The 22,271-nt window shown below is 47.7% G+C and overlaps 1 protein-coding gene across 6 annotated transcripts in view; it reads right to left on the bottom strand.

The window, feature by feature from the left end:
• FSTL4 (follistatin like 4) overlaps positions 1-22,271 on the bottom strand; it is a 397,791-nt gene that overhangs the window by 195,847 nt on the left and 179,673 nt on the right. For all 6 annotated transcript variants that reach the window (XM_072728613.1, XM_072728614.1, XM_072728608.1 and 3 more), the window contains one exon: positions 8,285-8,533. In XM_072728613.1, the coding sequence (XP_072584714.1) occupies positions 8,285-8,533 (249 nt within the window). The remainder of the gene's footprint in view (positions 1-8,284; positions 8,534-22,271) is intronic.

Below are 22,271 nucleotides of genomic sequence, written 5' to 3'. Positions count from 1 at the left end.
GGTGATTTTAATTTCCTGGCAGGAAAGCAATTTCACTAGTTTCATTTAGAGGAGCTTCTCCAAAGTAGTTTCACCCCAATTACTTTCATTAATGAGCGATCAAAATGCATCGAGGCAGAAGTGAACACAAGAAGAAAGGCAGAGGACAGGACTTGCCAGGACAAGGTCCCCAAACTCTGAGGTCACTGTGAAGCTGCCTCTCCCCTCATCAGCATCCTTCATGAGTGTTCTAGCCACAGCACCCAGTGAAGGGCGGGCTTCCCCAGGCCCCAGGATGCTGCAGGGGGCTGGGTGGCAGGCTTCCGAAGCTCTGTCCCTTAGCTCTCCTGGTCGAGGACTCAACGTCCCAGGCTAAGTGTTGGATTGTTCAGTGTGGGCGCTTGGTGAGCCTGCTCTGGGATGTTCACCCGTGCTGACGCTCCCTACTGATGAAGAACAGCAGTCACCCACCTCTCCCTGGGCCGCTGTGTGCATCTGCCACCCAACTCCCTTGATTTATTTCAGTTAACATGATGTAATGGTAAGTGCTCCTCCTTCTCTTTGGAGGAAAAAAAAAAAGGCCTATATCAGGCCAATGCTTCCCTGTTCAAAAGAGCAAACAGAGAGGGTGAACTTAAGGCAGGGAGGGTAGAGAGCCCAGGAGAGGCGGAGCCCCAGGCCTCTGCACCGTCCTCCCTGCCACTGGCCCCAGGAACTTCCATCATCAGACGAGAGAGGAACCTGAAAAGGATTCCATGTGTATTGAAGAGCTTGGAAAGCCATTCCCTCAGCCTGTTAGGAAGCAGAAGACACTTGCAGGCGGGGGCCCAGAGTCAACATATTTGAGTTGTGGCTGGGCTGACAGCTGCTGAGTTTGTCACACAGATAATTAGATAAACTGCTTGAGCACAGAGACTCAATATGCAGTGTCATTTAGCGGCTGCTGCACGCGGCCTTGATCTTAATTGAAGGCGCAATAGGGGAGAACCTTAAGGAAGTCCCAAATCAACTTCTTCTCGCTCTAGTAATTAAACATTTGACTTCTGATCATCAGCCAAAGCCTCCCAAGCATTGGCCATGAGCTCCATGGCATGGTTCTAAGCAGCCAGAGCCAATGGCACCCCTTCTTTCCATGCAGGGCCCCCCTCAAACAGCCTGTGTAGAGAGGCTTAGCCAACAGGAGGCTCCATGTCACCCCCTCCTCTGCCTCCTTCTGTCCCTTCTTTCCTTGTGTTCCTGAAACACCTTGATGACCAACACAGAGGATCCAACATGTCTTGGATCCACCCCCTCCTTTGCTGGGACCCTTTAGTGCAGATGGCAGAGGACCTCTACCTAGAGCTTCCCATTTACTCGGGGACCTCTAAGGGATTGCATGTCCTATTTAACACATAATCATAAATTTGTGCATTCATCCAAAAAATGAATGGAGCATTTCTAACTGCTAGGGCTAGAAAGATAAATCATATTTCCTCGCTCATAAGTATACCTGGTATCGCAGGAAGATCAGCAAGCTGACAAGAATTTATAAAAGAAGGAGGCCACTACTTGTAGAAGAAATTCTGATGGCACCTTGGTTGGCCTGGGGCTCATAGGAAATCCCCTGGCCCTGCAGGTTTAACTCAGGGAGAGAAGGACACTGGAAATGTTTGGCAGCCCCTGAACAGGTCATCTTTTCTGGCCATAGCACACCCCACACAGCTTCCTACAGTGAGGGTGATGGGTTTGTGCCCTCAAGGCCATCCATTGGTGGGCATGGCAGGTTAATTAGAAAGGCAACATAGAACAGTGGTTAACAGCTCAGGCTTCCAGTGGCCATCAAGGCCCCTCAGACCTCTCTTGCCTTCCTCATTCTGCTTCAGCTGCCCTGGCCGCCTTCTTGATCCCCAAACTTGCTGGGTGAGCTCTCACCTCAGGGTCTTTGCACCTGCTACTCCTTCCTCCCAGATATTCAAACAGCTCACTCCCCAACCTCCCAACCTCTTTCAGGTAATGGCTCAAATGCCTCTTCTCCTACTAGAAACTCTCGCTAACCCCTCTGCCTGCTGTATTCTCCTCCATGGCGCTCGCCATCGCCTACAACACTTTGTGTCTTATTTATAACAAGAGACCGCACATGCCTTCAGGGCTGGAATCATGTCCATTTTGTGTACTGCTGTATCCCCAGTGCCTGGAAGAGACTTGACTCACAGCAAGTGTATGTTTGCTGAATGAATGGATGGAAACGTTAGGCCAGGGGAGTGCCAGGGTCAGAGTAACCTCTCAAAAAGTTTGCTCTTCAGGCCATAGAGAAGGTGGGTTTGAAGAAGTATCTGGCCAGGAGCTGGGAGAACAGTGAGGGGGTCACAGACGTCATGCAGGTGAATGGTGATGATGGGATGGAGGCATATGAGAAGAGGGGGCCAGGTTAAGAAATTATAAGGAAGTGAGCTTGGTGTGGAGGAGGCCGGGGTGAAGGTACAGCTGGGCCTTATTTGCACATGAGGCATGGCAGGGATGGTGAGGGGGATGCAAAGGAAGGAGAGGAGGGCTGAGGGGGGCCTGGAGAGAACGTGTAGAAAGCTAGTGGGGAAGGAGGAGCCTGGGGCCAATCACAGGAGCAAGAGTGGGGGCTGCTCGAAGACTGCAGGCTGTGGGGCGGATACAGTAAGAGCAGGCCTGTAAAGTGCCACCTGGATGTAGCATCTGCGATATGTTGATCTTCACAGGGATGGGAGCCAGCGGGGACCCCAGAGGCCAGAGTGTGGAGGAGCCAGGCCAGTGGAGGCACCCAGCACGGGGTGGTGCTGTGGGTCAGTGGGAGAGCAGGGGAGGCCTCTAGTGGGGTACGGGGCCAGGAGGAGACACCCACATAAAAAGGGGGTGCTAGGACAGGGCAGGAAACCATGTGTGGGCCTCAGAGGCTGCAGCTTGTTTACATAAGCGAAATCAAGGCGGTGTGAGGCTTGCTCAGCTCAGTAACTTATTAGCAATTTTTAATTACTGGAATGTAATTAATTCTTCTAAAGTACGGCCGTTCTGTGAAGCACACCACACAGGCTGCAAGGATAACATTCTTGCACGTTTGTGAGGTGCACACACCAAGACGTTTTCTTGCATAAAACCTAGGGGCGATACCAGAAGAACGCACCCGTTTGTTTGAAGCCATGTTTCTTGATGATGGAAGCAGATTCTAGGAAGGGGATGAGTGAGCTCCAAGGACTGCTGCCCTGGGGGGCTGCTGGGGGACCTGCAGGTCAGTTATCCCCAGTGGCTTGCACTGGTGAGGGCAGAGTCTATGCGGAAGACTCTGAAATAGGGGACAGTCCATGAATATCCCCGCTGGCCCTTGAGGTCTTGGGGGTGTCTCTGGCTAGCATGGCCCCCACATGCTAGCCCAGAGAGGGGGAGTGCTTGGGACTGGAGGTGGATCTTTCTTTTGGCTGTCAATTCCATGAGGTCAGGCCTAGGCTCCTGCTCATATGGGTGTCCTCAGGTCCAGCACAGCCTTGGCACCCAGGGACATTCAATGACTCCTGTGAGGCTGGGCGGCTTGGTAGAGAATGGCCATGCCCTCCTCTGGGGAGTTTACAGCAAAGGGTAGGAAGGGCAGGGAGTGAACTGTTCTGCACGGCTGGAGGAGCAGCAGTGGCCTCTGGACAGAATGTGTGTGAGGCCAGGAGTAGAAGGGCAGTCTGAAGATACTGGAAACAGGAAAGGGGTTTTGGAGAGGAAGTGGAGGCCAGTGGCAAAAAGCCAGGCCTGGTGGAAGGGCCTTCAGCTTGGTCTTATGGGCTCTGTCCTTGGGCTGTTCCAGCAGCCTCTGAGCTATCCCGAGTTCCAATTCCTTCCTCACTGGGGACAGAGTAGTCCAGTGTTGGGATGTCTAGAGGCCCCATCACTTTGGGAGCCAGCTCTCCCAAAGCAGCTCCCAACTGGCCTTCTGGTGAACCTGGAGGGCAGGCTCCAGCCAAGTGGCAGCCAGGCCTTTCTCACCCACCAAGGCTCCTGAGCCCACTACCTCTGCACCAGGAGGTCTCCAAGGTTTCCCTTTTCAGGAGAAAGCAGCTGCATCTGTTGTGAACATGCCTTGCTGGGACAGTGTCCCAGAGCTGTGGGTGCTTCTCAAGGGCAGGCTGCAGGGGCAGAGCCCGTGTAACCTGGACTAGGTACCAGCCCTCTCTGGGCCCCATGGGAAAGTTAGACTGGCTCATTGGACACACAGTCAGCTTGGTTGCAAACTGCCCAGCCTGGCATGCAGGCCTCTCCCCGTGCCTGCATGTACCCAGGGCAGGCCCACACTCCCCAGGATCTGGATGTTAGGCTCTTGTTCCTTTCTGAGTTTGCAGGAACCCCCTGCCTGCCTCCTTAAGGACCTGCACTCACCCTGAGAGATGCACCTCACTGTCTTCTCCCTGGACGCGCATGCCCCTTTTCATCTTCAAGCAGATGAATCCCTCCCTAAGGCTCGACTGGCAGCTCCTAAGAGCCCTTCATGAATTCTAGAAACTTCCTCTAGATCCAGAATCAGGGGCTATTAGATCTCCTTTTGCATCTCTACTAACTTGCGTGGTAAACTTAAATGACTTGTTACATCTCTTTCTAAAACAGCAAGGCAGGTGGAGAAGGTGAATTTAGTTTGATCATTTGGAGATCAAATTCTAGCCATATATTAAATAAATATGGGGAACCAGAGATCTTGTCTATCCTCGTTCACATCTCGAGTTCTTAGCTCATACAGAGTGTTGCCCACGGGCAGGAATCTTAAAGTCTCTTGTATCTGCCTTTCAGTTGTGTCCTGATGTTTGCAACGGCATTGTGCTCTTCCTGAGTGCTGCTGACGCTGCTTAGCAAGAGAGCTCGCTACGTGCCAGCCACTGCTCACTTCATACCCACAGCACGCAGGCTGTGAGGCAGGCACTGCTCTCACTCACGTTTTACAGATGGGGTAAGAGAGGCACAGAGAGCTTACGTGTCCTTTCCAAGGAGGTGTGATATGCCCCATGACTCACCTCAAGCTGTACCTTTGGGCCTGTGCCACACTGCACCCCTCAACCTGGGCCTCCCTGTGACATCAGCTCCTGCTTGAGATGCTCACTTAGGCCTCAGCACCTGCCTGGCTATAGAGTCCTGTTTTACCAGACTGAAAAGAAAGGCAGGGCCCCTAGCTGGGAATGTGTGTAGCTCTCTCTGGCAGGGCAGGAAAGACTTGCAGAAGTATGGAGATGCCCTGGAAGTGGGAGACCTAATTTAAGTTCCTAAAGCAATAACATTCAAAGTAACAACAACAACAACAACAACAACAACAACAACAACAACACAAGTCTCTGGAGCAGCAGGACCTATCTCTGTTCTGCCTTGCAGCAAAAGGCTGGGTTTTTATTACCCGGTGGAGTAACACTTAAAAAAGGGATTTGTTAGTGAGCCCATAGTATGTTTCTTTTTTGGGGGTTAAAAATGGAAATTATTTCCTCTGATTTCATGAGCCTGCAAACTCTCCTCTGAAGCACCAAAGTGCTCCTAAAAACACATGCAGGATGAGGAATCTCAGAACTATAGCCCTAACAGCCTTCTTTCTTCCATCATTTCATGGTTTGTTTGGAAAACTGCCCAACTATGACACTGTATCATCTGGGATAATACAATCCTGGTGTAGTGAGTGATGGCTGGAAGCAAGCTTGTCTTCTCAAACAGTACAGGAGATACGGTGTGAATTCAAAACCGAGACAGAAAAACAATCTTAAAAGTGCCAAACTCGTACACAGATAGGAATACCATGTCGTGAGGTAACTTTTAAAACACTAAGTCTATAAGAAGTTAAAGTTACAGAGAATTCCACCCACTATCTCAGTCTTCTCTGGTGGTATTTGGTGCTGAGAACAAATGTGACTTTAATTTGGCCACGAGCAGAAAGAGATACGACATCCTACTTCCCTCTGTCCCCCTGATTTTTGGCAAGAGACACCCTGCTTGGGATGTCAGGGGAGCTGGTACCAAAAGCTGCAAATACGAGCTGAAGCAATGCTTTTGAGTTCAGTTTTGCTTTTTTCACATGCTAATAATCCCTAAATGATGTTATATTTCACTCTGCATTCACGAGGAATTCCATTGCCATAGCAACCGCAATGTGATACCAGAAGTTTTCTTGAAACTGGGGATTGGAATATTGCCTCTCCTCCCTTGCAGAGCAAGAGGACTGTGGTCCTCACACAGTGCTCAGGGGAGCCTGCCTCCCAACCCCGCCAAGGGCACAGGCACAGAGGGGGTGATCTGAACTGTGGCCTCTTGAATCTAACACCGTGTCCCCCCGCTTCTCTCCACACTCTGGCCCCACAAAGGAGTGCCCTAATAGTGACTTCTGGGGCAAAGATGAAACCCAAGAATGAAGTCAGAACTTCTCTTTGTAAAGTCTGGTAGGAAAAGAGAATGGAACATGGATGAATTTGGAATTACTTTTTGCAAGAAAAAAGAAGGTATTTTTCAGTTTCCTCTATCAATAACTTCCTGAAACTAGGGACAAAAAAGACAAATTGTCATCAGTGGAGCTGTGGATGGCATTAAATACTCTACTGTTATCTTGGGGTAGGGTTGTAGGATATTGCCCTTCACCCCCACCTTTCTTCTAAGACCTCCCTCTCCAGTCCTCCGTTACTGCTTGCTCCTGCTCTGGTGAAGGTGGGGAAGTGCTCACCCAAAGCCCCCTCCCTAGGGCTCACCTACCCTCCATTGCTGCCAAGCCCCTGTGGTCAGTGGACAGGGCTTCACTGTTTGCTGGGCACTTCCTGTGGCATTGCCGGAACAGAGCTGGGCTGGCCTTCCTGTGGCCTGTGGCTGGAGCTGATCTGAGCAGGAGGCAGTGAAGGCTCCTCCTTGCCATCCAGACCCACGGAGCTAGGTATGCAGAAAGGGGAGCCCTGGTTCCAGGTGGGCGTCTCAAGAACAGTGTTAGGACCTGACCCTCAGGACCTTCCTCCCTGACTCCACCAACCAGCAAGCCAGGTGGGCCCCACACCCGTTGGCTGGGCCCTTGGTTCTGCCTCTGCATTCCCTGGGGGCATGACCTGTGCCTCCCTGTGCTCTAGGTCCAAGGCCACACTGGATTAAAAGATGACAGGTGTCATGAATACACAACACTTGTGATGTGCCCGGCATGTGCTGAGGAGTTTCTGTGTAGCCTCTCATTTACTTTCCTCCACAGAGCAGGTGATACTGCCAAGAGCCCCATTTCACAGCAAAGGAAGTGGTCCAGAGAAGTGGAGTGATGTGCCCCAAGTCACACAGCCAGGTCGTCACAGTGCCAGGCTGCAGCCCAAGTTCCCACCAGGAGCCTATAGGGACTGCCAGCGCAGGGTGGGCATTTGCAAAATCTGTACAAAGCCTCAATGGATCAGAAGGATTTGGTGGATATGTTCAATCGGCATGAAGCAGAACGGAACCCCAACCTGCTCGCACCGGCGGCCCCCCGGCCTCCCCAGCTCCCTCCACATCATCCCTCACTGAGGCGGTTTTCATGGTGGTTGTTTTTCCCTTGCATGAAATGAGAAATGCTGTTTGAATAACCGATGGTGAGGGAGGCTGGGCACACTCTGAGGCAGAAAGAAAAACCTTTAGAAAAATATAATTTGGGGGATATTGGAAACCAGAGAACGGAACATCAGTCTATAAAATTCAACACGGCCAATAAAGCTGGAGCAACTGGTCAAGTGTTTTAGCACTCATGAGGGTGGGGGGATCAGCAGGCAGGGGGCTGGGCAGGGCTTTTAGACCAGGGGCTTTTTTCCTGGCCTCATTTCCACAATGTGCCTCTTGATTTCTGAAGCACGTCGTTGTGAACATCATAGAATGGCCACAAACGTGTCCAAGACTATTCCCATCACCGGAAAAATTCGACCTACTAGAGTCTTGCCTGCTCCTGGACTCATCCCTCTTGTACCCTCACTTCCACAGCCTGTACATGAGGGTGGAGCCCTCCACTCTGGAAGCCCAGGTCCAAGTGCCTCTGATGCTCCTTTCCATCACTGCTGCAGGTACTTGGTGGGTTCCATCCCAACCCTTCACTTCCCCTCCTTGTCCTACCCCAAAGATCTGCCTTGATTTTGCCCTCCAAGGGGCCCCCATCTAAAGGCAGGGGGGTCTCTGAAGGTGGATACACACAAGTCATTGAAATGCTGCTGTTACCATTTGGCTAAGGCTCCAAGCCTTCCTCTTCCTCTACTGCCTTTACACATTCAACCTGTAGACTCAGCTCCCAGACCGTTTCTCAAAAGGGCATTAGAAGATCCATCCTCAAACCCAAAAGCATTGAGGCAAGGAGGCATCCTCCTACCTTTAAGGAAACAGTCCTTGCTGTGGACAATGAGGATCTTCTTCTCCAGCAGGCAAGCTGCACGGTGGAGCTCGCAGTGGTTCTCATAAAATCTCCCATCAGAGCCACACACGGGCATGTAGCTGGGCCTGCATGCCTCCAGGCACCGGCATTCGGGCTCCCCGGTCTCTCTGCTGAGCATGCACCTGCTTCCACGGCTGCAGAACTTCTTCCCACAGGAGGCTGGCAGCCCATCATGGCCAGAAAGTCCTGCCAAACACACAAACACAGAGGGTAAGCTATAAGCATTCAGTGGTAGGGGTCAAAGGCTTCCTTTGTGGTTCCATTTGCTGACACAGCCAAGGCCTTGGGGGCTTAGGGTACCCAAAAGAGTCTCTGTCCTAATGACAGGAGGTGGCCAGGAGTGCCAAAAGCAGCACCCTGCTGTACAGGGTTCAGGTTTTATGGCTCGCTCACACCAAATATCTCAGGCACAACCCCTGTCCATCCTGGGAGGGAAGCATAAACAGGGGACCACATGGAGGTAGTAAAGTGCCAAAGGACCCTGCTGAATGAGAGGAGGATGGCTTGCCAAAGGTAGAGGCTTGAGCCATGGCTCCCATAACCGCACTGGAGGGACAGACCTGATGGGAGGAGGAGTTTTGTACAGGGGTGGGGTGGGGAGGGTAAGGATACCAAGTATGATTCCAGGAGACAGAGAACACCAAGCTGAGGAAGTTTGTTCAGATACGTTTGGCCATAGGGAGCCATTGCAGAGTCTAGGGAGTCAGTGTGGGGTATGAAAGGAGAAAGTGGTACTCTAAGTGCTCAGGATGGGGGCAACTACAGCAGGGAGGCTTGAGCTTGACCTTTTTCTCTGGGGATAATGTGGTTCTCCAGGATACACACCACCCACGGTGGGACTGTGGGACCAGTAGCCTTTCTCTATCTACTGCCCAGCCCTTTCTAGCACAAAGCAGGAAGCTACAGCCATGGTGGGAAGGCTGAGACCCTGGGAATGGCTGCTGCCACGTTGCTGGGTACCCCCGCACCCAACACATGTGCACAATTGTGTGAAGCAGTGGTGCCCAGAGCTCACACACCTTAGCAGGCCGGGTATGCGAGAGAACGTCTTATTGCTAGAAGGGCCCACATACACAAAAGGCCAAACAAGCACCCCAAAACAACATTCCACTCTACCAGAGGAGTCCAGAAAACGAGATAACCATGCAGCATTAATGGCAGCAAACACAAGTTGAGAATAAGAAAGGGTTATCAAAATACAAATTAATTAAAACATGAATTCGGGTTTTATGGCCACAAGAGTCTTTGCTTTCGAGTTTTAATTTTATCTTCTTCAAAATACTCAGCGAGATGGAATGACCTGGGTGGTCAACACTGAACCTTCAGCCCCAGGTCTGATCTCAATGGGATTAAAATGTCTGAGGGGGAAAAAACAACCTTCTTTTTCTTGTTTTTGGTTAAGCCTGCTTTTCATCATTCTAGATTTGAAAGGAAAAAAATCAGTTATCGATAGATTAACTGCTTGATTCAATAATTCATTTAAATTCTTCCAGCCTTGGCAAGCTAAGAAATATTGACTTTTTCTTGAATCATAATAAACTAGAAGGTCAAAATATGTCTGAGCAGTGTAAAAGTGCAGATCCTAAGCAGGCATGTGAATCTCCTTTATCCACTTGGCTGATGCTCACATGTCACAGCGGAGGTTTGGCGGCATTCATCAGCTCCAGCGCACATCTTCCTGTCAAGGTTGACAGGCGGAGGGGAGCCGAGGGCTCTTGGCAGTGGGAGGCCGTGGGCTGGAGCCCCTCCACCCATGGTGTTGATAGCTGCTGTGCCACAGAGTGTGTTTGATTAGCATGACTCTCCTGGGTAGCTGCAAATGGGTTACCCTGGAAAGTGCTGGCGGCTACTGGAAGAAACTAATACAGCTCTAAAAATACCAGCCTTTGTTTCTTTCCCAAGACGGCCAGAACACAAAGCATTGCCGTTGTATCACTGTTTTAATAAACTTCTTGTATGATGGCAAGGGCGCCCACTCATCGCTGCAGTTTGAAGAAGCAGAGCCAAAGTTTCTGAGTCTCTGGCCTCTCAGTTCCTGTTTCAGGGTATATGCCCTGGCTACGCTGCCCAGACTGTGCTCATTTTCCAGCTAACTCAGCTCCAAGTGCTCACTGGCAGCTCAAGTCTGAGCACCCCTCCTCTGAATTCCCTTCCTGAGAATGTCTGCCCCACTGTCTGGATGAGAGAGGCCCTAGAGTTTGGGCCTCACATAGCCCTGGACACTCAGGCTTTAGGAAACACAGTCATTTTAAAAGCTGACCTCTTCAACTCTGATTTGGTGCCACTGCTCAAACATCAGTTAAGAGGCTGAGACAGGGAAGGTAGTGGGAGCCCCGTGTCCCCATAGGGGGACATTTTGAGGGGTACATCTCCTCTTGCTTCCTCTGGGCGTGGGGGCAGGAGGGAAGCTGGAAGGATAGAGACACAAAAGGGAGACAAAGATCCATGGAGGTGGGCCTTGTGAGGTAAAGGAGACTGGAATCTGGAGTGGGAGAGTGGACTCCAGTGGACCAGCCTGGGCAGTTCAAGCAAAGCCAGCTCGCAGCTTTGCGAGCAGAGTGGAGGGTGGGGGCATAACCCTCTCCATCTAACCCCTTCTCCCCTCAAATAACAGCAAGTCCCCATTTCAGTGAGTGCCTCTGAAGACCACCACTGGACAACCGTGCCTCCAATACCCGTGTCTGAGTAACTCACAGACGTTATGGAGGCCCCCTCATATACAGGCTGTGCTCTGAGCAGTCAGTGCTAAGAAAACACTCGGGCCAATCTGTGCTCACAGAAGTTGTCAAGAACACTCAGGTTTTCTCTGACATAGAAATGGGCTGTTGGCAAATATTTGATTCCTAATTACTTGCAATTAAGACAAAAGTAGCCGAACAGCCGTGCATCTGCTTTTCTCAGCCTGTGGCCAGCAGGGCAGGGATGAGCTGAGAGCACTCTGCACAGGAGTGAGCCAGAACCCCATCCCCAGGCACAGAGACACGGACCAAGCAGTGGGTTCCTTGCTAAACAGGGCCCTTGTCACCACTTCCTCCTTGTTATTAAAACAGAATGAATTCCCCAGTCCTAGCAGGACGATGATAAAACAGTAATGGGAAAGGTAACCAAGTGAGACCGTCAGCAACTGCCTACAGTATTTATGAAGATGACCATGATGCATGAAAAAGATATAATATGCTTAATTTATAGTCATAAAGAAAGTCATTTACCCAGGTTAGAAACCGATCATCTTACCAAATAAGTGCCTTTTCGACACTAATTAAATTTACTGAACACAGTCAGAAATGGGAATTGTTACATGAAAGTTACAGCACCAGAGAAAAAGTCCATTTGTACCAGTTGGTGCAAGAGATCCCCTCCGTGACTCAGATTGGGATTCTTGATTTGAACTCACAGACCTGGGCTGCCATCACCTTCTAGTGAAGGTGAAGTGGCGCAGCTTAGCGACAGTGGGAGCTAAGCCCGTGGCATCGCACTGAGGGATCAGATGGAGGAGGTGGTCCTTCATTCATTCCTCTGTTGCAGGGGGCCTGTTTTTCTCATCTCATTTTGTTTCCAAACTGACTCAAGTCTCCATAACTGGTTCCCTGGTACAAAGTACATCAGTGAACACTTCCCTCTTGGGGATGGTGCCGAGCGGCATGTGAGGGGAAACACGCTAGTTTTCTACTTTGGGATGCTAACTGCTGCAGGCAGGTTTGCCCAGTACAGTGCTTCTGAGAACCTGTCCCTGGCTTGACGACCAAGGAGAGTCCGCTTCTCATTATGTTATCTCTAGAGGGCCCTAGTTCTCGTCCAGCAAAGGCTAGGGCTAAAATCCTTACTACCTTATCCCACCTCGCCATAAAGCCACACTGAGGTGAAGCTTGGCTCTAAGGCAACCGCCCACTCTGCAGGGCCCCAAGCAGGCCAAGAAGAGTGGGACATGGCCAGAGAAGGCGTGGAGAGCACCAAAACCCAGCCTCCCTGCACTGACAGCCTCACTGCTGCCTGCTGTGAGCCCCAGCCTGGTACAGCAGTGGTCTCTGGTGTTGGCACACAGAAGGTCCCTTATAGGAACTAAGTGCCCACCCGTCAGCAGATACAGCCCTTTACAGATGGATTCAATGTTTTATTTTCTAAGCAAAAATACCCACCCACTGGGGAACTACAGCACATAGCCCGGGTTATGGTCAGGTTTTTAAGGACCTGACTTGCCTTTGGGAGCCTGTGGTACATACAGAGGTGTGCAGATATGTGGGGTGTGCCATCCAGGAGCTGTAGTTCATGGTCCCTGGACTCCTCACCCCCACCCTCTCTGTAAAACATGTTCTCCTGGACATAGGCAAGGTGGTCGGGAGATAGTGTTGCATGAACTTTGACTCCCTTATTACAGAGACTGTGCAAACACCTCATATGGAGCTGCAGAACTTGAGTCTGTGCAAGAGCCAGCAGAGACCCAACTCCCCAGCCAGTGCAGTTCCTGGGCCCCACACAGGTGGTAACAGTGGGGGTGCTTCAGGAGCCCGTGCACCAGCTCTCCATCCATCTGTACAGCCAATGAACAGTCCTGGAGCACCTCCCAGGTGCCTATTCAAGGGGCTGGGGACACAAGGCAGACTAGGATACTGTCCTCAGGGCAGAACACTGCAGTGCAGGGAGACAAACAAGACAGTGAACGGGCAAACAAAAAACAAATATGGGTTGTAGTAAATGCTAGCAAGGAGACACAGGTTGCCACAAGGGGCCAATGCTATTGGACTCAGAGACGCCTTGTTGAGGAGGTGAGATTTGTCCTGAGACCTGAAAGACATGGGGCAGAGCCATGGGGCAGGGGAGGGGCAGCAGCCTGGGGGCTTGAGCTCAGTTTGCAGAGCATGGGGCTGACACAGGAAGAAGTTTGGCTCACAAAGCCCTGCTCTGAGACAAAGCTTGCCAGGCAGACCTAGTCTGTAGGCAGCCGGGACTGTAGATGCAAAATTGCCACTTTGCCCAACTTTTCCCTTGGGAAAGTGACGTGACTCTGGTTCTCTGGAAGTCTTTGTCAGCTTCTGAGTACTAAGTACTGAAAGGAGGTCTAATAGCCCTGATGTTCAGCACCCTGGCTCCTTTCCTTGCTGAACGGGGCTCATCCTCAAATACTCCCATAGGCCAAAAGGCTCTTGGCAACTTCCCGGGCTGCTGATGGGGAAGAGAGCAGCCTTCCTGGTCATTCACCACGAGCCACCTTGATGGGAACCGATATACCTTCTGGGTGTCCTGGGCGCTGGGGCTGGGCCAGGTCTACCTCTGCCCTGGAAAGTCTCATTCACACTCAATGGGAAGAGAATCTATGGTTACCCTTAGGGAGATGAATATTTTAGTAACCAGTCAGAGAAGGTAATGTAAAAGTAACTACTATTTATTCAGGGGTGCCATGCCTAACACTTTGAACATGGGAACTCATCTAATTCTCTAATCCTCACAACAGGCCTCACACTGAATGGGCATGTATACATGCCCATTCTACAGATTAGGAAATATGAGTCAAGATGTGGCTTGCCTGTGCTCAGATAACAAGTAGGTTGTAGGTAGCAGAGCCTAGATTTCAGTCTCACCCAAATCCTTCAGACCTGGGACAATCTGCTCAGCTGGGAATATGTTCCTGCCTCAAGGAACTCATGCCAGGAGAGTCCACACATCCACAGTTTGAGCTTCTCCAATATCAGGATATCTCCAATCAGCATGCCTGCCATACAGGATCTCTGCTGCTCACACACCAAAAGCATGCAGCTCAGAGGCCCATTTAGCTCTTACTCTATGGAGTGGAGGTCTACAGTGCTATACAAGGAAGCCCTGTTGGGTCTCTGAGCATCACAGACCCAAACCCACTCCTTATCATGCATGGCACTCTGGCCAGTGGCCCCTTCTCTCTAATGGGATGCCTCTCAGTTTTAGTGCCTTCCTCCCCCCACTTCTCTGGTTTTTACCCCAAGAAATTGTTTAGGTGACTGCTGGGCAGATGTGATTTCCTCTCAGTGACCCCAGAGCAGACCCTAAGCTGAAGCAATTGCATGCTTCTTAAAAGAAAGATTTTGATGAGCTCTGAAAGATGTGCAAAATTTTCTAGGTCTCCACACTTAACAGAAATATCTGGTTACCCATTGCTGGAAGCTAATGTAACTTGTTATACATGTTGCTCACAGATTGTAAACTGAGGTCCAGTAAGCTGGCTTTAAATACAAACCATTTGAAAAGAGCCCAAACATCCATCGACAAATGAATGGATAAAGTAGACGTGATAGATGTAGATACAGGTATATAGTGGAATATTATTTAGCCATCAAGAAGAATGAAATCTTGCCATTTGCAAGGATGTGGATGGAACTAGAGGGTATTATGCTAAGTGAAATAAGTCAGCTAGAGAAAGACAAACACCATATGATCTCACTCATATGTGGAATTTAGGAAACAAAATAGAAGAGCATAGGGGAAGGGAGGGAAAAGTAAATAAGATAAAAACAGAGAGAGGCAAACCATAAGAGACTCTTAACTCTGGGAAACAAAGAGGGTTGCTGGAGGAGAGGTTGGTGGGGGGATGTGATATAACTAGGCGACGGGCATTAAGGAGGGCTTGTGGATGTAATGAGCACTGGGTGTTATTTGATGAATCACTGAATTCTACCTGTGAAACTAATAATACATTATACGTCAATTAAATTGAATTTAAATAAAAAGTTTAATTAAAAACTGAAAACAAACAATTTCATCAAAGTCAGAAATGCCTGGGATGAGGGAAGGGAAGGAAGACTTTCAACCTCCAGCAGGCTCTCAGTTCTGGCCAAGGGGTCTGCATCTAACAGACTGTCAGTTGTTGCATACTCTCCCATGTGTCTGGCAGGGCTTCTGGAGGTGCCCATTTCCAGCCACAGATGAACACAATGCTAAAGTGTACTTTCCAAAAACTTAAAAGCATGCCTCTCATGAGAATATAAAGTGAGCCTGAGGTGAAGATTTATTTAATGTGTTAATGAGGGACCTGCATTAATGCGGGAGTGAGAAGCTGGTTCAGGGGTGCCCAGGCATTGCAGACAGAAGGTGGACTGAGCAGGTCAGGTGAGGCACACAGCTGGTGAACGACATACAAAGGCAAGAAGACACAACCTTGGGGCTATTTTTCCCACCAGGAGGAAACGGTTTGTATCTTTACTGGAAAGAAATCTACAAGTTAGTGGATAACTGCAGAGTAAGGGCCTTCAGATAGCAGCACATGGTGAGATACACAGTGATGCATCCTCTGGCCCAGATCATAAATGACCCTGAGCAGGCCTGTTAAACACTCCACCAGTATGACTGGGGAGGATGTGTCACCTGCCCTTTGCCTTATTCACAAGTTTTGGGTATGGTCCCCAATATCACCGAGTGCCTACAGTGACAGATGTCATTTGAAAAGGCTGCCATGGAGCTTCACCTTTCCCCCTACGTTGGACATCTGTCTTTAGAACTTCCAACCTCGCTGAGAGACCCCAGAAGAGAGGACACAAAGCCCCTGGCCACCGAGCTGAGCTTTGCTGTGCTGGAGCACAGCAAGAGCGAGCTGGGGTAAGTGTGCATCACCAGACAAAGGGGCCAATCAAACATCAGCCCTGACCCAACACTGCAGTCTGACCCTTGTTAGTTATGTGACCCCTGCCAGGTCCCCTACCCTCTTCTCCCTCTAATTTTAAAACGAAGGTAACAACGGTTGGTTGCTTACAGGATTGTTTTGAGGACTAAGTGACATAATTTGTAGAGGTTGGCGCATAGTAGGTGCTCAATTCAGTAAGTAATGGGTTCGACAGAACTGAGAGCCATGAAGCCATGTGCCTTTACTGACACAAGTGGACACAAGAGTGGGCTGGTGACCATCTTCAGGTGGCCCACCTTCACGAGGAAGTGAGCATCTTTTCCCCAAATAAATACCTTGTACTGACTGGGTTTAAAAGGCAGACTCAAAATAGAAAGCTTCAAAATATCTCAAGGGTATGCTTCCTTTTGGAATTTTCCTTGTACTTGGGGTTTGCTCGGCCCACGTAAACTTTGCCCAGCCTCTGAAATCCCACATTCCCAGGGCTCAGAACTGATCTGTAGCTCAAATTCTGCAGGTTCCAGCTGCACACCCCAGGGCCTCTGACCTGCAAGGTGAGGCTGGAGCCCAGTTTCAAAGATAGCACAAGGCCTGGGCCCTTCTGCCTGTGGAGGGGTCAGACCCACTTACCATGATCAAATCCTGGTGTCTCTCTTCCTTCCAGGAGCCCTTTGTGCTATCATGCCACCTCACTCTCTATTTTGTCTGATAACAGTAGACGGGCCTCACTCACCATTTCGAGAGCATTCTCCCTGAGGCTTCCCATAGGCATATTCCATCTAAGACGGGCTCCCAGGCTATTGGCCAGCACTCAGCACTTCTCACAGCACAAGAATAGCAGGTCACAAAGGAACAACAGGTACTGGGGGCAGGGCGCTAAGCAGTGGAATTCAAGGTCACTTACTCTTTGGAGCTGGAGATGGAGATGGGGTGTCTCTCGGGTTTCAGGGTGAGGGCCAGGTTCTATTTCCTATGTTCAGAGTATAGCACTGGGCTTGACACAGAGCAGCTGCAGGAAATGCCAGGGGGAATGACTGTATCAAGATACTGCTGACACCCAAAATCATTGGCTAGACATCTGAGTCATCAGAAATCAGTGTTTTTTAAAGAAGCAGACATGGTGACACTTTGAGTGGACAATGTGGAAAGTACAGGGTGAGAGTCTGAGACCTGGCTTCTATCACAGCAAGTCTCCTTCCTGAGTGAGCCTCAGTTTCCTTCACAGGAGCATGAGGGGCTTCTATAGAGATCTGGTGAGATGTGAAAAACAACCTCACACCTGTGAATTTAGATCTATAAAAACCCAAGTTCTGACTTGCATGTCTTTGCTATACTAAAACTACAAGGATCTCTTCCTTTTTGCCTCTGTTTGCCCTATCAAGCTATCTCAACTGGCTTTTGAAGGGTTATTTCAGAGACCTTCTAAAAAAGAGAAGCTGCATGAAAATGTGAAATACAATAGGATTCTTGCCCTTGGGAGAGTTTCTTTTGCAAAATGGTTTTGTTTTAGAGCACTTCCTCCAAATATATTCCCATCCCTAAGTTCCCGTTCTTTGCCTAAAGCCTCTTCAGCTTGCATCTGTCTTATTCTCTGTCACCAGACCCTCATTTTTTCCTCCTGGTACCAAGCCCTCCTGTCACTTTCTCTGGCTCCTCGGGGCTCCCTGCATCTTCCAGCTGAGGGGGCCAGATGTTGCCGCTCTTGATGGGTCTCCACTCTCTCGCTGATACCTCATTACGTGGGTTCTTTCCTGCTTCTCCACCAACTAATGATTCAAGGCCATGACACCACGGGCTGCTTTCAATTATTTCACAGATTATTGTGGAGACACTCAGCGTGAGGCACCGTGGTGCTTCCCAACATTTATACTCCAGACTTATGAGCACGGAGGGTTTGCCACATTCTCCTAGGGCCCTTTACTGGCTGTATAAGAGCTGCCCCCAGGTCAATACTTTACCTTGCAGATCACTTCTCACAGAGGTGTCTCACAAATAGAGAGAATAACATGCTCACCTCCTTGATTATTCTGCTATTTATTTTTTAAATGGAACTCAATTAAAATATCTAATATTAGCACAGAAGAATTTAGTATTATCTAATTGGAGGGGTGTCAATTTCTCTTTTCAAAGATCTATCCTTTTCTCTCAATGGGATTAGCAGCCATAATATAAAAACAAAGCTTAGTAACAGGATCAAATAGATAATGTCTTTTCTTCTCTTGTCAGCTCCCACCAGCTGGCTTGCCTGAGCCAACCAGCTGCTAGGGCTTCTGACAGGTGAGCACAAAGACTCACGGGAGGCTGGCTTTCTGGGCTGCCTGGTCTACCACTGAGACCAGAGAATAGGAGGCTTCCTCCAGCTCCCTGCGGGAGTCCTACTACCTGTCTCCTCCTACAAGAAGACACCGAGGCTCAGCCACTCCCATATCAGGCACCCATATTTATGGGACCACTATTGCCTTAAGGTCTTTCAGTGTGTGATTTTGAGCTCCAATCAGCAGGCAGTGGGAAATAACCATTTATGGGAGGGGGCTCAGCCTCCAGAGAGGGGAAGAATGATCAGAACCAGAATAGCCAGAGGAAGAGGATGACAATTCAACAGAGACAACTTGGTATTGGAACTCTGGGAGAACTGAGTACAGTGCAAAGAGGGGTTTTCAAGAGAATTATGACTTTGGAGCCAAAAAGAAAATCAGAGGAATTTAAGGACAGAATGGTCACTATTGAGACTCAAATTACTGGTTTCCATAATCAAGTACAGGACCTATCTTAAAGTTCAGAGAAAAAATAGAAATAACTGATTGGGTGGCTCAGTCAATTAAGCATGAGACTCTAGATATTTGGCTCTGGTCATGATCTCAGGGTTGTGAGATGGAGCCATGTGTCAGGCTCTGTGCTGGGTATGGAGACTGCTTGGGATTCTCTCTCTCAAAGGAGAAATAAAAAGTCATTCCAAATATGTAGTCATTCCAAATAAAAACTCTATGGAAAAAGGAATAGAGGAAAATTTAAATATGGTGCCTTAAATGGTCAACCACTGTTTCAGCTAAAATCAGGAGCCAGACAGGAACACCTGTCATCACCATTTTTATTCAAAAAGGGAGTATAATAAGCCAAGAAAATGAAATAATCAGTAGGAATTTGGAAAAGGCAACTGACAACTACATCTTTTTGCTGACCATGTATCTGTATACTTAGGAAACAAAGACTCCAGGGACTATATTAAAATCACAAGAGAATTATGATGAGGTGGTTGAACCAGATGATAAATATGCCAAAATTAATCATTCTTCTCTTCATTAGCAATAAATAATTAGAAATGGAAACAGGAAAAGGAGTTCACTCATAATAATGGTAAAAACCATAAAATATTTATGAATAAATTTAACAAGAAAGCCATAGGACCAATACAAAATGGCCATAAAATCTTATTGAAGGTCATAAAATAAGATTTGAACAAATGCAAAGGCATTTCTTATTCTTGGGTGGAAAGACATTACCATAAATTTACAGATTTAATGCAATCCTTTTGGAATTGGATGAAATGATCTTAAGAAGTTCATTTGGAAGAGTAAGTGCCCCCAAATAACCAAGAAAAAAAAAAGAAGAGTGAAGGGATTTGTGCCTTAACCTCTACTATCAGAACATCAAACCACAAGGCTGCCACTGCTGTGATCACACCAATGATACTGACCGAGGAAGAGACAAATCAAGGACTGCAGATGAGGCAGTAAAATAGGAGAAGGGATCCAGAAATACATCCCAATATATATTATATATATATATTCAATGTGTGACTGGAGTGACCACTGCACTGGGAAAATGAGAGGCATCTGACAAATGATGCTGGGGTAACCATGTCTCCACTTGGAATAAAATTACATTGGAACCCTGTTTCATACCACATAAAAGTCAAATTCAAATATAAATGGTTAAATTATTCTTATTAATCTGAGCTATGAGAGAAAACGTACGCACTTTGTGGACAGCGTGAGGACTGTGATACGATGAACAATTACATACTCATGGACCCATTTCAAGAAAAAGAATGGTGTTCTCAGTTTCGAATTTCTCCACATCCCCCTCATCTCTACTCAGAGGTAAACATTAGCCTCAATTTTGTGTTTATTATTGCTTTGCTTTTGCTTGTCATTCGATTTCTATGCAATATGCTGCTTGTTCTACATGTTTCTGAATTTTATATAAATGAATCAATCATACTGTATTGATTTATCTGAGACTTCATTCTTCTGCTCTGACACTCAGTGGCTTCATGCACATCATATGCCTGCATTCATTCATTTTCCCTTAGGATGTCCACTGTATACACATCTCATTACTCGAGATACTCTAATTAGGTTGTTTACTGCCTTTTTCTATGTTCTTCTTTTACTCTGTTTCCTTATTTCACCTTTCATTTTTTTCCATCTACTCAAATAAAAATTAAATACCCTCCATATAAAGAACCTTAGAACACATAAACACAAAACATTCCTTTTATGACCTGAATACATGACAAGAGTCATGTATTCTTTATTTCTCTTCCGTTTTAGGCCTCACATTTTCTTAGTTATGTGTGTCTAAAATATCCATGGTATCCCCATTTTAAAGAACTATTCACACTGTGTAATTAATTTTATGTTTACTGATTTTTCGTCTCAATTCAATAAACATTTTATTCCCCTGCTCTTGGGCTTCCACTGTTCTCAAGATGTCAGCTGACAGTCTTTTTATTCCCATGTAGGTAATTTTAGGATTTCTTCGTTCTTCTGCAGCTTCCCTGCGATGTAAGCATGCACGTTTCTTTGCATTGGTTCTGCTTGTAATTCATCGGGTTTCCTATGAGTGAGAATTCTTGTCTTTCATCATTTTGTGAAAACTCACAGTCATCTTCCTTTAAATATTATCTCTGCTCCATTGCTTCTCTCCTTTTTCTTCTCCTCGGGTATTCTGATTAGACCTGTGTTGCAAGTTCTCCTTCTGTCTCAACCTTTCCTACCTCATTCGCATTTCCCATGTGTCATTTTTCTGTGCTGCACTGTGTGTAATTCTTCCAAATTCATCTTCCGGCTGCTGAATTTCCTCTTTGGCTTTTCTAATCTACTCTTATACTCTCCCATGGAGTGCTTAACTTTGAATTTTTATTTCTAGAGGTTTTATTTAGTTGTGCACAGAGGTGATTGGTCATTTGTATAACCTCTTGATTTTTAATCCCATTTTCAATCTTTTAAAAATATTCGACAGACACATTTTATATGTGTGTCTTTTTGCTCTTTCTGCTGATTCCTACATGGTGCCTTAACCCATGGGGTCTTAAGATTTTTTTTTTTTTTTAATGAGCTCACATTTTCTGTAGGTTTCTCTGAAAGATCTTGAGGCATGGTTCGAAGATGGGCTTATCTTGATTGTGCCAGTTACCCAAGGATTCCATCATTAGAGGTTAAATTAAATATATGCTTGAGATTTTTCAGGTGCTTTGCATCTGCACTATAATTCCTTCTGCAGATCAGCACGTGACTATGCATTATCAGGTATTCTCTCCCACTCTGTCGCCTTGCTACTCTCAACTCGTGCCAAGATTTGTTGCACACTGTCTTTTGCAGTTGCTTGGACAGGTTTCTTTCTCATTTGTCTTTCTACTGCTGATGTAATTCTTAGGTGTCCCTCACGTGTATGTGGAGTGGAGAAAATCCTCCAGATAGGTCTCCCTTGGAAGGCCCCTGGGATTTGTCCCTGGCATCCTGAATTATACAAGGTGTACAAATGAAAGCTAAAGTTGACCCACCTGGGCAAAGCCCTCCAGGGAAAGCCAGCTGCAGGGCTGTTTCAGCTCTCTGGGTTCCTGATTTCACTTGTCTTTTCAGCCTCTAAGTATGTTTTTACCAGCCCATCAGTGCTTTGAAGGATTTAACAAATATTTATCTGCCATATTGCCAGAGGCAAAAGTCAGATAATGATTTTTTTTAGAAGAGAATGCAACAATTAAAAAACAGTTGGAGATAAATACAAAGATGTTATATTCAATGCACCACCACTCTGCAACTTCGGGGCGTGGGTGAGAAGAGTTTCTGCGGCAGAAGAAACTTAGGAAAGGCTGGGGTCACTGACAGGGGGCCTATTTTAATTTTTTCTGAGTTCACCTGCAGGTTTAAAGCAAATTTAAACTCTCCCATCAGCAGGAACTTAAACAATAAGGAGAAGTCTAGTACTGGGGTGCCGTGGAGATAAAGAGGAAACAGGTATCATGAATAACTTGTACCCTATCTTCTACAATGAAACCTGGAGTAGGAGACTCTCAGTAGCACAGTTTTTGGCAATAGACAGATGTGGCTGCTTACA

The sequence above is a fragment of the Vulpes vulpes genome, chromosome 12 (assembly GCF_048418805.1).
Source record: "Vulpes vulpes isolate BD-2025 chromosome 12, VulVul3, whole genome shotgun sequence".
Taxonomy (NCBI): Eukaryota; Metazoa; Chordata; class Mammalia; order Carnivora; family Canidae; genus Vulpes; species Vulpes vulpes.
The sequence above is the reverse complement of the archived record's forward strand: the minus strand, read 5'-3'. Positions and strand labels throughout refer to the sequence as shown.